General features: G+C 41.5%; 1 protein-coding gene across 4 annotated transcripts in view; it reads left to right on the top strand.

Annotated features, from left to right (window-relative positions):
* Positions 1-398: 398 nt before the first annotated feature.
* Positions 399-13,753, top strand: part of SLC25A26 (solute carrier family 25 member 26) — an 85,272-nt gene continuing 71,917 nt past the window's right edge. For 3 of the 4 annotated variants that reach the window (XM_015640983.2, XM_015640984.2, XM_033517332.1), the window contains exons 1-3: positions 399-645; positions 4,391-4,547; positions 6,100-6,209. In XM_015640983.2, the coding sequence (XP_015496469.1) occupies positions 613-645; positions 4,391-4,547; positions 6,100-6,209 (300 nt within the window). In that variant the 5' untranslated portion in view covers positions 399-612. Of the gene's footprint in view, positions 646-4,390; positions 4,548-5,107; positions 5,211-6,099; positions 6,210-13,753 lie in introns of those variants that run through there. The other variant, XM_015640985.2, reaches the window with a different exon arrangement.

The following is a 13,753-nucleotide window of genomic DNA, read 5'->3' on the forward strand; positions in this document are numbered from 1 at the left end:
AAATTATCTGACATCATCAGTGACGTTCAAAAAAGGTGAGAAAATTCATCCTGGACACAGAAAATTCAGCTTGAAGACATCAACATCAACTGAGGAAAACCCTCAATCTCAGGATTTCAGGACTCTTCCCTCAGGATGTTATTTTTTTCCAGGGCACATGGAAAAACTGCTTTCCAAACGGACCCCAGACACGTCTGGCGCACCCACCAGCACCTCAGGGGCGCCAGGAAGAGTCGGAAGCGGCAGTGTCAGTAGTACACAGTAAGCCGTTGTGCCGCTAAGCACAATTAACTAATTAACACTCGGCACTAATTGCCAGCGCTGCCCGCCGTGCGCAGGCGCCGGCCCGCGCGCAGGCGCACTGGGAGAGGCGCAGTCACGTGACCGCCGGACAGGGGCCGGCAAGATGGCTGCGCCCATACGTGCGCACGGGGAGCGCCTGGAGCGCCGCTAAGCCCGGCCCTACTGAGCCCGGTCCCGCCGAGCCCGGCCCTACTGAGCCCGGTCCCGCCGAGCCCGGCCCCGCCGAGCCCGGCCCTACTGAGCCCGGTCCCGCCGAGCCCGGCCCCGCCGAGCCCGGCCCCGGCCGCCAGCCCCGACCGCCCCCCCTTCATGGAGCCGCGGGAGTCCTGGGCGGCCTTGGCGGTGAGTGAGAGGGCCCAAAACACGTTGTGTTACCCCGTGTGTGCAAGAGCCCGGAACACAAGCAGAGTAGAATAGAAATATATTTACAGAATATAAATTTCTTAGGTAGATAGATAGATACACATTTTTATGTAATTTCTATATACACACACACACATGTATATATATACATATATATAATGCATAAAATACTGATATATTTGTATATTTTATTTATATAATTATTATATATATGGATATATAAATATATATAATAAATACTCTATATATTTGGTATTATATTTAATTATATATTATAAATTCTATAATAAATACAATAATCTTATGAATAATTATCAGTTTTATATTATACATAATGTATACTATGAATATACATTATATAGATTTTATTTGTATATTATAAATATATAATATTTATACATTATGTATTATTTGTATAAATTATATTATATATATTGGTTTGTATATAATTTATGTATTATATATTATATATATTTACATTATATCTATTAGTTTATAATTAGTAATATGTATATATTGTAGTTATTGATTGCTATGAAATTAATTTCGATATAATTCTTTGTACAGAAAGGGGCACTGAGTGGTAAATCCACAAAGCCAGCACTGCAACCACCAAAACTTCACTTCTTCTGCTCTTTACCAAGTAAAAGTATTAATGTTCATTGGCTGCAGGTTACATATGTCCTCTTATTAATTATTCTCTTCTATTGGTTAATGATTCTCTGGCTTCCCATGGTTATTAATCCACATGCTCAGTCTTTCCCTTCCTTTGGGTGGGTGGATTTCCTTCATTGGTGGCTGTGATGTGCCCTTTGCCAGAATTACCTGTTCCCAATTGGAGCTGGCTCAGCTCATTTGATGAGCTGTGTTTATTAGTTTCTCCCCTTTCTTTGGGGTTCTGCCAAATGTCCATGGCCTATAAATTCTACATCCTTTGTGATCGCTGTTAGTGGTACATCCTTCTTCCCAGCATTTGTTAACCTCCCTCTAGGTCTGACATTATTGAAACATGCAGCCCTAAACTTCAGTAATTTCACTGACAAGTGTTTTGGCTTTCTAACACATGGACATCACGTGGAGCCTGTTGGTTACTCTCTATTTCAACAATTAAATCTCCTTTCTTGTTGATTAGGCTTGAAAGTTACAGGCTCTAACATCAAAGAACATCCTGTCTGAGGAAACATTTTACATATTCCACATTTTGCAGATGGCCTGCCTGACCACTGGCAAGGTGATGAGCTGAGCTGAGGGGTGGCCACAGTTTGTGGCTTCAGCAGCCACTCCAGAACCACGGGGAGCCCCTGACCCTGTCTGTGAGGCATTTCCCACTTTAAAAGCTGTTTTTCCATGTGTGGTCTCAGCAAGGGGATGGAGCCCTAGACACCACAGCTAGGGGCTCCCTTGGAAACACCCACCCTGTTGGTTCTGTGTGGAAAATCAGGGATGTGGTACCTTGGCTGGTGTGGGGAAAGCTGCAGGAGAGGAGAGTGCCTGCCCCAAAAGCTCTGAGGCACACAGAGGTGAGCAGTGAGGTCATGGCTCAGTGTGTTAGAATTAGATCCTGGTTTTGCTTAATCATTGTGATGGAGTTTATAGTTTATATCCTGAGTTGGAAGGGACCCACAAGAATCATCCATTCCAGCTCCTGGCCCTGCCCAGGACAGCCCAACAGTCCCACCCTGTGCCTGAGTGGTGTCCAAGCTCTCCTGGAGCTCTGGCAGCCCTGGGGCTGTGCCCATTCCCTGGGGAGCCTGGGCAGTGCCCAGCACCCTCTGGGGGAAGAACCTTTCCCTGATCTCCAACCTAAAGCTCCCCTGGCACAGGTCTCAGCCATCCCTGGTCACGGAGAGCAGAGATTGGAGCTGTCTCTGCACTGCCCTTGTGAGGAAACTGCAGATCCCAGTGAGGTCTGATCCTCCCCCAGCTCCTGGTGAAGGTTCTTTTGATAACACTGCTGTTATTGACAGGTGGGAGAGAAGTTGTGTTCTAGGTGTTTTGTGAACCAAAAGTCATTTTTCTGCAGTTGTTGCAAACACACAGCTATTGTCGCCCACTGGCAGGTGCTCTGTTAGCTACCTCATGAATTTAAATGACATTTAAGATACAGAACTTTGAGAACTTAAAGAAGCAATTAGTAACTTTGATTCATGTTTTAACAGATGGCTAGATTAAATCTGATTAAATCTGATCAATGCTGTTTTGAGCAGATAAGGATTTTGATGAAAAAGAGTGAAGAAAAATCAATGCATTCAAAATAGCCAACTAGATTAAAAGAGTAATTAACTTATTGATTAAACCTTTAGTAGTAGATAGTGAACACCTCTCTGAATCTTCTGTTACCCTGAAAAAATTATTGGAGTAACACACATGTGATTTGTTTTCAAGCACAGTTAAAAATCTGTCCAGCTGTTTCTTGTGTGCTGATCTATATGAGGCAGCCTTCAAACTGTTTTCTGAATAGCACTGCATCTAAATAATGTCTCACAATGGATTAATGTTAACTCCTAATGTTGTTTTATTTTAAATCAGTTTTCCTGTTTATTTCAGCCTTCTCCTCATGTTTTTGCAAAATAATTATTTTCTACAATCAACCATGTCATGGGGTAATTAAAAAAAACCAGAAACCCCGTCATCTGAGTTGGCACATAGACCATGGAAGAAGATTGAGCCCTAGCTGAATCAACTTTTTAGACTTTTGTTTTATGAATTGTTTGGATGAAAACCTGCCCCTTTCCTTATGATTTTGAAAACACCTTTATTTAACATGATTTCCAGTGCCTTAATGGAGTCTACAGGAAAGGTGGAGAGAGCACATGGTGACAGGGCAAGGGAGAATGACTTCAAACTGACAGAGTAGGTTTAGATTAGATATTATAGAAATATTATTTACTGTGAGGGTGGTGAGGCCCTGACACAGGGTGCCCAGAGAAGCTGTGGCTGCCCCACCCCTGGAAGTGTCCAAGGCCAGGTTGGATGTGACTTGGAACAACCTGGGATAGTGGAAGGTGTCTCTGGCCATGGGGGCTGGAACTAGATCTTTAAGGTCCCTTCCAATCTAAACCTTTCAATGATTTGACCATTTTTTTTCTATAGGCTTTTATTGCAAAAGAACCACCAAAAACAAACCCAAACAAACAAACAGAAAACAAAACAAAACAAAAAACAAAAATGAAAACAAAAATACAAACAAACAAACAACAACTAAAGCCCAAAAACAACAACAACAAAAAAACCACCCAAAAACCCCCACAAACTGACTTTAGGCTTTGTTCCTCAAAGGCAATGAGGGAGAGTGAACACTTTAAATGGTTTGCTGGAAAAATGTGAATGTGCTTTCTAGAGATGCCTAAGAGGGGAAGAAGAATTGCTTCAGTCTTTCCTTGATTTTATCACAACTGCTGTAGGTGTTGGCCATTCTGTGTTGTCTCTTGATAAGTGACATTCACTGTCTGGCTTTTCTGTGGAATAAGGAAGTGTTGCATTGCACTATTTAAAACACCAGTGTGGTTTAAAGGTTGTGATATTTGTTACTTTTGTTGAAGCCTCCTTGTTAAAGCTGTGGAAGCTGTTGAGTTGTGTGTAAGACTGGCAGTTTATAAGCTGACCTCAGGAAGGATACAGTCTGCAGTGCTTTGGGTTACTTGTTCCTCAGTTCCTCACATAAGCACCACAGCCTCACCCCTGAGAATACTAATGGGCTTTTCTCCCTGGTTTTGTCTTGAAGGCTGGTGGAATTGCTGGTGTGTGTGTTGACTTGATCCTTTTCCCCCTGGATACTGTAAAAACGAGACTTCAGAGTCCTCAAGGATTTAGGAAAGCTGGTGGTTTTCGTGGCATCTATGCTGGTGTTCCTTCCACTGCAATAGGATCCTTTCCAAATGGTAAATTTTCTTGGATTATGCTTTGTTTTCTGTAAGTAGTAATTTATGTTACATAGGACATTTGTATCTGTGGCTTCCTCTCCTGTGGGTGCCTGGATTCTGTGAGTCCATGTCCAGCTGTGAAGAGCAGTTTCTAGAATTCCAGCATTGAGCAAACTTGAGCAAGACTGGCGTGAAGGCTGCTGCATGTTTGCTCTGAAAAGCAACCCCAATTCCTTGGAAGCAATCTTGGATATAAGCCTGTCTTTACTTACAGGACACACTAAAACATTTCTGGGTGCCAAGAAGGGCTTGAGTCTTGCTTGTCCTGGACGCTTTTGTCATGACCCACTCTTTCTTGGCATTGGAAATGAGTGGAATTTCAAAGTGCTTGCGCACTGCAGGTGTTTGAGTTAATTGCCCTGGGGATGCTCTGCCCATCTCCCTGAAACAATAACGCTTAAATTCTAAAAACACCAAGGATACTTTGAAACTAAGGCTTAAAAAAGTAGATACTTTTTGTCCCTGCAGAGAAAAGGCGTTTGAAATTCCTGATGCCTTTGCCCATTTTGTCTTTGTAGGGAGGGATGAAAAAACAGCAATCTGTGCTGTCGGATGTAAATGTTAGGAGAACTTTGCTGACAAATCCACTGACACCTTCAGATGTTTGATGTCCTTCATAAGGTGATATAAAAAAATTCAGTTCTTTATCTTGGCTGCTCTGTTATCTCCTTTTGAGGTGATAAGCATCTTTTGATTAGTAGAAGGCAATTCACACAGCCCTTCTTTACAATTAAAATCTGTTCCCCTGCAAGACATGACATTTTTTTCAGTATTTACATCTCCAAAATCTGCACTGTAGTTTTATCTTTCCAACATATGACTGAAAACTGAAATTATCTTTAGGAAAAGGAATAACCCTTAAGGTGTAAGTGCCTTTGTAGTTGACTGTTGCAGTGAATAAACACAGCTCATATTGCTGTGCTCAGTTTAGTTTTGTGCATTTCTTGTTAACTGCACAGAACTTTTACAAATCCTTCAGAAGCTTGGAAAAAATCTATGGAGCTAAATTCAAAATATTTAACTGATAATAACTAGGAAGAAGTTACTAATAAACTGCTGCTGAAACAGTTTTGCACATTGCAGGATAGCAGAATTGTATCAATTTATGCTTTTTGAGTTTGTTTTTCTTTTCAATTAATCAACTGATTTGTTTGTTTTTCCCTTCCTTCCCCCCTCAAAAAAAGAACCATCTGTTCAATTCAAACAGAAGACAGTCCCTCTACTCTATCTATGGATATGGAAGATATTGGTTTTTCAAAATGTGCTGGACATTCCTGGCTAATTAACACATCTTTCTGTAGCTCACTACTAAGTGTGGCCTGGAGTCCTGACACCTTGGATATTAATGGGAGGTTTGCCAGGGCTAGCCAGAAGTGTAAACTTCTGAAGGAATTATCTCACAGATTCTGTTGATGCTGTTGTACTGTTTTGGTGCAAAAATATCCTGGTTTTAAGTACAGCCCTGTGATGGAGGAAGAGTGCAATGATTGTGTGTATTCTTGAATTTCAGCTGCTGCTTTTTTTATCACCTATGAGAATGTGAAATCTGTGCTGCCTCATGGATCTTCATCATACTTGTCCCCTGCAACACACATGGTGGCTGCCTCCCTTGGGGAAGTGGTAAGAAGGAAGTTCATCTATTGTGTGTCCAGGGGAGGAGAGGAAACCATTCAGTTATGGAAACTCGGGTTTGGTGTCATATCTTGTGACAGTTCTTACAACAGGCTGGTTTCTCACTGTTGGCACAGTGCCCTGGGGCTGGGTGTTGAGCTCTAAACACCCCATCCTGTTCCTGCCAGCACTGGCTACCTCTGCTCTCCTGTTTTTGACACAGTGTGTCCTGGCACTGCACTGATAAGATGGGGTGCAGATTGTCTCTGCAGGTCTGAGGTAAGGAAATGGGCTGTATGGAAACAAACAGGCTTTTTCTGGCTCTTTTGCAACTTAAACTTAACTGATGGCATGGGACAAAAAAATCTGTTGTGTCTGTGGTTCCATATTCTGCTTTTATTAACTGACTTCTTTCTTTTCTTTCCCATGGGGGCTTAGCTTAGGTGTATGTTGTTCCCAAGCTACCAGGAGTGTGGAGATGCCATTTATTTCAGCTCAACACCAGGTACCTCACTCCTACAGCAGCACACTGGCTGCTTTCCCATGGGAAACAACTCAGCTCTCCCTGCTCTCTGTGGGATCAACTTTGACACCCAAACAATTTTTATTCTTCCATGGAAATGCTACAGATTAGATTGAGTGAGATTTAGCCAGAAAACTTAATTTAACCAAGTACATGAAGACAGATGAGTGCAGCACCTGTAAGCACTCTGGTAGGGGTAGATAGGAGGTGATAGATATAGGGCTGGGTGGGATTTGTTTGTGTTGTTGCCTCAGGTGGATTCTTTTTGAGCTTGGTTAGTGCCTGTGCTGTCAGATTTTAACTCCTAACTTAAGGCAATGCACAGAATTTATTTCCATGAAGATTCTCTAAAGGCTGTTAGAAATCAGTATGAGGTTATTTACCACCAATGCACAGCCCTAAAACTGCTTGTTTGCCTGATGTGTCATGGGACAACAGATCCAGGAGGTGTTCTGAGCTTCTCAAGTGCTATTGTAGAACCAAGCAAGATGACAGTGGGGCTCGTGAAGAGGTGCCAGTGCTTTGCAATAAGATCCACCAGAAGAAAAAGTTTCTTCTTCTGCAATAGATTATTTATGGTACACTCCCTGTGCCTGTGAGGATCCTGTGAGAAAATGACCAAGTAATTGAACCAGCAGTAGCCAAAGCCCAGCTGGCTGCAGATGACTCCTTTCAGAACCTGTTGCCGTTTGTTCCCTGGGCTGTTCTGTCACCTTTACAACCCAGGCACTTGCTGCTTTCGTGCTGGGGCTGGCAGAGATGGTGCAGCATAGTTAGAGGAGTTGCTCAGGGCTGTCTCACGTGCTTGGCTCTGCTGCTCTAAGGCCAGAGAAATGTATATGGTGGCCACTGAAATGGCAGTGGCGTTATGGTGTGGGAACTGTGATGTTGTAACAACCATTTTCCACCTCACTTTCCTGTTTTTGCTAGCTTTTCTTCTCCTCTTGGAGTGATGGGTGTGAGGAGAGAACAAAGCTCTAAAATAACTGAGATAGATATTTAGAGATTGCTATAACGAATCTGTAATAAAATAGCACAAAGCAAGACCTTCTCATCTATGTTTTATATAAAGTTTTAGTTGATCAATAGAAATATATAAACTAGTCCAAATTGCATCAGGGCAAAAGTTATAATTACAGTTTTATTGATCAATCATTAAGTTTTAATCAGGGCATAACCACTGGCACTATTATTTTGTCAGTAGTTTTTTTGATAATGTGTACTTCTGTTTTAGAATTTCTGATTTAAATTGCTTTTAAATGTAAGCATTAAAGCCAAAGACACTCATGTTAGGATTCTTAAGGCATATCTTTGCATTTCCACACTGTTTTTTGACAAAACAGAGAAATTAGGATTTAGAGCAAGAAAGTGTTGTTGGATTTTTAGGTTTGCTGTTCCTTCACTGGTATGAGTCAGATACCTTCTTGTGCATTAATAAAATGTATGTGCAAAACTTAAGACATGTGTTTGTGCTGACTAATCTGTGTTTTGAATGTGACCTGCTAAAAATAATAAAATATGTAAAGAGGAAGAGATACAAAGGTTGCTTCAAGATATGATAAAATATATGTGAGAAATCAGTCAAATGGGAACTTTTAGTTTTTATAACAGCCACTCTCCTGTATTGTTTACAGTCTGTGGAAATTCATGGGAGAAACAGTCCCCTGGAACTGGTTTGCTCCATTTTTTCCAGTTCCAGGCTGGGAGAGACAAAGCCAAGCAATAAAAAGACAGAGGTTATAGCAGCATTTTGGTTTTTTTGTTGTTTTTTTTTTCCCTTTTAGGCAGGAGGAACATAGAAAGCAAATCTCATCTCCCAGGCTGAGATAAAGAAAAGTACATACAAAATCTGACCCTGTTAAGCGTAATTATTTTTTCCTACAGCTGAATCTTGCTGTGTAGGGACTCTGAATATCCCACAATACATCAAAAACTGCTTACAAAGGCACATCCAAAACTCTAGAGGGCAGATACATGGTGTATCATCTCATCAAGGAAGGCAAAGGTTGAAAAATATGTAAGTTGCCAATGGGGGAAAAGCCCTTATTGTACCACTGGTGCAACCAAAATCTGGAGATAGAAAAAACACACTGCATCCAGGACTCTGGATTTTTTTGTCTTGACTCTGCTTTGCCCTGTATGTTTAGTCTGCCTGTATCTTTACAGTGAGCTGCCAAATGTGCTTGGAAAACATGATATCATCATAGGGAGTGGAAAGGAAAACCAGATGTTCTGAAATTTACTTTTAATATTCTAAGGTGGTATAAGTAACTCCAAGAAGGAGCAGCATTTTTAAGCTCCTAGTGCCCATTTTCAGTAGTAACCAGGTGTTCCTAGTCTTGCAGGCCCAGAGTTAACTACAGCTCCAGATTTATCTGTACAGATTTTTTTAATGTCAGCTTAATATGAGTGTTTGTATTAATTATGAAATACCTTGCTAAATACTGAGCCTCTCCCACCAAGCTCCTGCAAATGTGGTTTCATGGGACAGGTTTAAGATTGTCCCATTTGACCAATGAGGTTTCCCTCAGGAGTGCCCAAGTGGTTGGGTTCAGCACAGCTAATTTGGATTGAGCACAGGTAATTTTACATCCCACTGGCTTTTCCATGGAGGTGAGGATAAAGTTGTTTGGCTCACTTTCCAGAGAAGGGAGCTGACAACAGCCCTTTCCCATTTAATATTTAGATATTGTTATGGTTATGATCTGAGTTTTGCAACATATTAGTGAAAGCTTTGGGTTGTTGCCTGTAAATTGTTTCACACTTATCTTTCTGACCTTTTGTTCTTGATTGGCTCTTTTTGATGACATTGTCTTTCTTTTTTTCCCTACTTTGCAAGACAGCAATCCACCTTGACTTCCAGAGAGAAAGTGTAGGGGAGGACTGAGGACCAGCATGGGAGGGAGATCTGTTCTTTTGGCAGCTGATGGTAATGACCATGCTCTGGACCTTCACCAGCTGAAGTCATTGAGCTGCATTTGTCCTTGTGCAAGTATCTAGAGTGCTTTAGAAGTCTGGAGATCTGAAAAGTTCAAAAATTTGTCGCTTCATTGTGGAGAGGGGATCATGTGACTCCACAGGGCAAGGTGAGGACAGGTATTTCAAGGTGAAATTCCAAACTCACTTGGAATTCCAGTGCATTACCACTTGAGGTACTTCTGTGATAAGAGCAAAGTGTGTGGTTCATCTGTGATTAGCATCTGACCCTTCATATTAATAACTTCGGAATTTTTTTATCTCCTGTTGGGATGTGTCAAATACGAAAACTTAATGCAGGAATTATCTTTCTGGGGAGTTCATTTACCTTTCACTACTAGTATGAACTTGTTTCTTAGTAGAAGCAAGCTCAAATGCAAGCAAGTTTACAGTTTTACAAATCATGATTCTATAGAATGACATTTTAAGTGTGCTTTTATTTCAAATAAAAGAGGAAAGTGTATGTTTTATTTTATGCTTGGGGGGTTTCTGCATAAAAGGAGGCATTCTAGACCTGAGGGCCAACACTGTTGTCTGTTGCTGTCCACAAATCAGCCACTTCTTTCCTTTGCCCTGGCAGCATTGTTTGAAACAGTTAACTAGTTTCAGTTTAATAGAAGAGCAAGAATCTCCAAAAGTGTATTGGTGTGAATTCCATGAAAGTAACTGGCTAGGTCAGAGAAGAAAGTTGTTATTAATACCTGTTCTGAGGAAAAAGCAAAAGCATGAGTCAGACAAAGCCTCAGAGTAATGGAATGAAAGTCTCCAGCAGGATAATTGGCCAGGGCTTTGCAGCATGGTAAGCTCTAGAAAATCAGCTTGCAGGAGCCCAGTCTAACAGAGATGAGACAGCCACTCACATCAAACATGAAGTTAAGATTTTAGGTATTTCACCCTCTAAAACTTGCAGTGTTGGAAGATGTGACTTTTCAGCTCAACAGGAAAGTTGGACACTCTAGGGAGTGCTGATTTTAGTTCAGCAAAGAAGCAGTGAGGTACTTGTGTCTAGACTTGGGGCTAATGGCTTTGAATATTTTAGCTATCCTTTTTCTTAAAACTCAACTAATAAATGGATAAAACTGTTTGCATTTTGTGCTTTGCATTCTAGCTCCTCTGAACCAGTGTAGTATGTGCTGGCAGATCAGAGTATTCAAAGTAGGGTGCAAATGACAGCAAAGTGTGATGGGACCTTTTCCACAATGCTGAAACTTTTTTCTGTTTCCATTGATCAGTGCCATTGATCAGTGTCATTTTAGCTGTGATTGTGCCTTTTGTGCTTGCAAATCTGGCTGCACTCAGGCTTTGAGAAAGGGAGTACTCCAACCCTGGCAAGAGGAGCAGTGGTGGGGAGTGCAACAACGTAGGTGGTCTTTTGAATTAATCATAGTTTGAAATATTCATAAATTAATCTATGTGAAGTCAGGTCTGCAATACAGATGCTGTATGATTTTTGCCAAATCCTTATGCAGAAGCAGTGGTTAGGAGATGGTTGGGAAGGTGAGACTGCTGCCTTTGAGAGGTAGTGGAGAAAGAACAGAGAGCGGATGGAAATGGAGAGCAGCGGCTGGAAATTGGTTGTAAATAAAGATGAATGGGGGCATGAATCCACAAATTCATCATACAATTAGAGGCTGAAACAGCAAATTAAGAACTGTCAAATACCTAGCCAGCCACCCATGCTGATCTTCCCTTGCTAACTGCACGTAGTGCATCTTCTTCATCATCAGCTGCTCTCCCCAACACTGCTTTGTGTAACCTGCTCAGTTAAGGGCTTAGAGAACATGCTGCTTTGCAGTGAAGCTTGATGGTTGTCATGTCTTTTGATCACAGGGCTGACACTCAGTTAATTTAGAAGGATTTGTAGCTCAGAGTGTACAGAGGAAAGCAAATTTGGATTAAAAAGTTATAAGCAAGAAATAAATAATTTTAAAGTACTTCCTGATGGATTTGTGATTAACTGTACCAGTCAGCTTTGGAAATGTTTGAGACACTTTGGATTAAACTTACCTTAAACTAATGTTCTCTGCAGGATTTGTCAGGAATAACTATGAATAGCTCCATATGTGGACAAGCCCATAAAGGAAAGAGTAAGGGATCAATTAAAGGAAAATACTTAATAAAAATACAATGTAGTTGAAATTTCCATGTTCTGGGCCAATGTAACCCCAAGAGAGCGAGCAAATTGCAAAATACTAGTCCTCTTTCAACAGGAGACTTAATGTGTTTTCAGAAAATACTGCCTGTGCTCTCTTGCCTGGAATCTCATTACCATCTGTCCTCCTGTAACACAGCCTGACCCCACTTGGCTCCTTGGAAACAGTTTTATGCTGGATGGGATGCACCATGCTACTTTTGCTGAAAGAAGGGCTTGGCTGGTGGATTTAATGAGTTTCTTAAGCCTTTTAAAATAAGTTTAACAGACTTTCATGGTGAAAGTCTTGCTGGAATAGATTGGATCATGCAGATGATTCTGTACATTGAATTAAGGGTCTACTTTTCTTAGGCTTTAAGGATTTCTGTCTTTCAAAGTGGTAGTAATTTATGATTCAAGCATCAACCAGATTAAGGAAGATTTTTTCAAGTTACTCAGCTGCTTGATTTTGCTGCTTGAGTTTAAACCAACTGCTTGTGATTGTACTGAGGAACTTCAAAATCTCTGGGACACAGTTTGTGCTAGAGTACAAGAGGTGTGTAACATCAGGCTACTTTTGGTAAGTTTTAGGTCTAGTTTTAAAAATGAAACAAAACTCTACATTGCTTAAATGTTAAAAGACCAATTGATTTATGCAAAGCACACAAGCTTTCAAAACATCTGCAGGGAGAAATACTTCTGCAAAGAAGTGTTTAGTGACAGCCTTTTCCTCTTCACAAACTTTGCCTGTTCTCTGCCTGTTATCTGATGTAACTGGAGTCACAGTTTCTCCTTGCTGTGAACAGATCTTGGCACAAATTCCCACTGCTGGAGAACAGAAGTTTTCTGAGGTGTATCTGACAAGGAAAGGTAGACAGGGAACCCACAGCATGATTTTTTGGGAAGGTTTCTGGGCAATTGAAGAGCCATGTGTGGGGAAGGAAATCTGAGAGGGGCAGAAGCTCAGTAGCCCTGAGGGCTCCTGAAATGATGGATGAGAAACCAGCTGGGGTGAAAAGGCTCAGCCAAGATGGCCATTGTGAAGGAACAAGGGTGTGGTGGTACAGATGATGCTCTGAAGCAGGCAGGAGGGAGCTCTGGAAAGTAATAAAACAGAGCTGTCATGGATTTGAAAATGACAGCATGAAATAAATCTGCAAAACAGCTCTGCAGATTCCAGGTAAAGTCATCTAAGGTGGGAATGTGGAGGAAATTGAAAATGTTTGTGCAGAAACTCCAGATTTCCAAATGCTTGTGACATTCATCCCTGTGAATGGTCTCATCTCTGAAATAATGTGTTTTTAAGCTCTGGGAGGTGCTGAGATCTGAGGGGTCTTGCTGGGTGAGATTGTTCTTTGAAGAAATGTTTCCTACCAGCATACAGGGGGAACTGCAGTTAAATTAATGAAGGCCTTGTATCAATCAGAGGAAAAGATGGGACAAAGAGCTTGGCATTGTCTAAACTTTCCCATCCAGAGCCCATTAGTCAAAACTTGTTCTCTCCACGGGGTTTAAATTAGGAGTGGAGTCACCTGTTCTTGACCCCAGCAGCTTTACACAGGACTGAATTTCACTGTGCTGGAAGGGAGGGAAGATAAGATTTAGCACGTTCTGAGGCTTGTGCTGAAGGTGAACACTTTCCCTGGGCCTGGCATGTAAAGACAGTGGGCAGTACATACATGGAGCAGTTGCTGTCATCCCTGGAGACAATTCCCTTGTTAAAATTGGAGTTAACACTTCCATTCTGTATTCTCTGTGCCCTAGCAGGTACCACAGCCTGCTGACAAGCACATGTGGAAGGACCTGTTCACAACTGCATTTGTGACCCACAGTGAATTACTGACCTGAGGAACTTGTATTTTTGTTCTGTCTTGGGTAAAAGGGCAGTAATTATTTAGATGAAAGTTTATTGGTGTTTGAAAT

The sequence above is a fragment of the Parus major genome, chromosome 12 (assembly GCF_001522545.3).
Source record: "Parus major isolate Abel chromosome 12, Parus_major1.1, whole genome shotgun sequence".
NCBI classification, from domain to species: Eukaryota; Metazoa; Chordata; class Aves; order Passeriformes; family Paridae; genus Parus; species Parus major.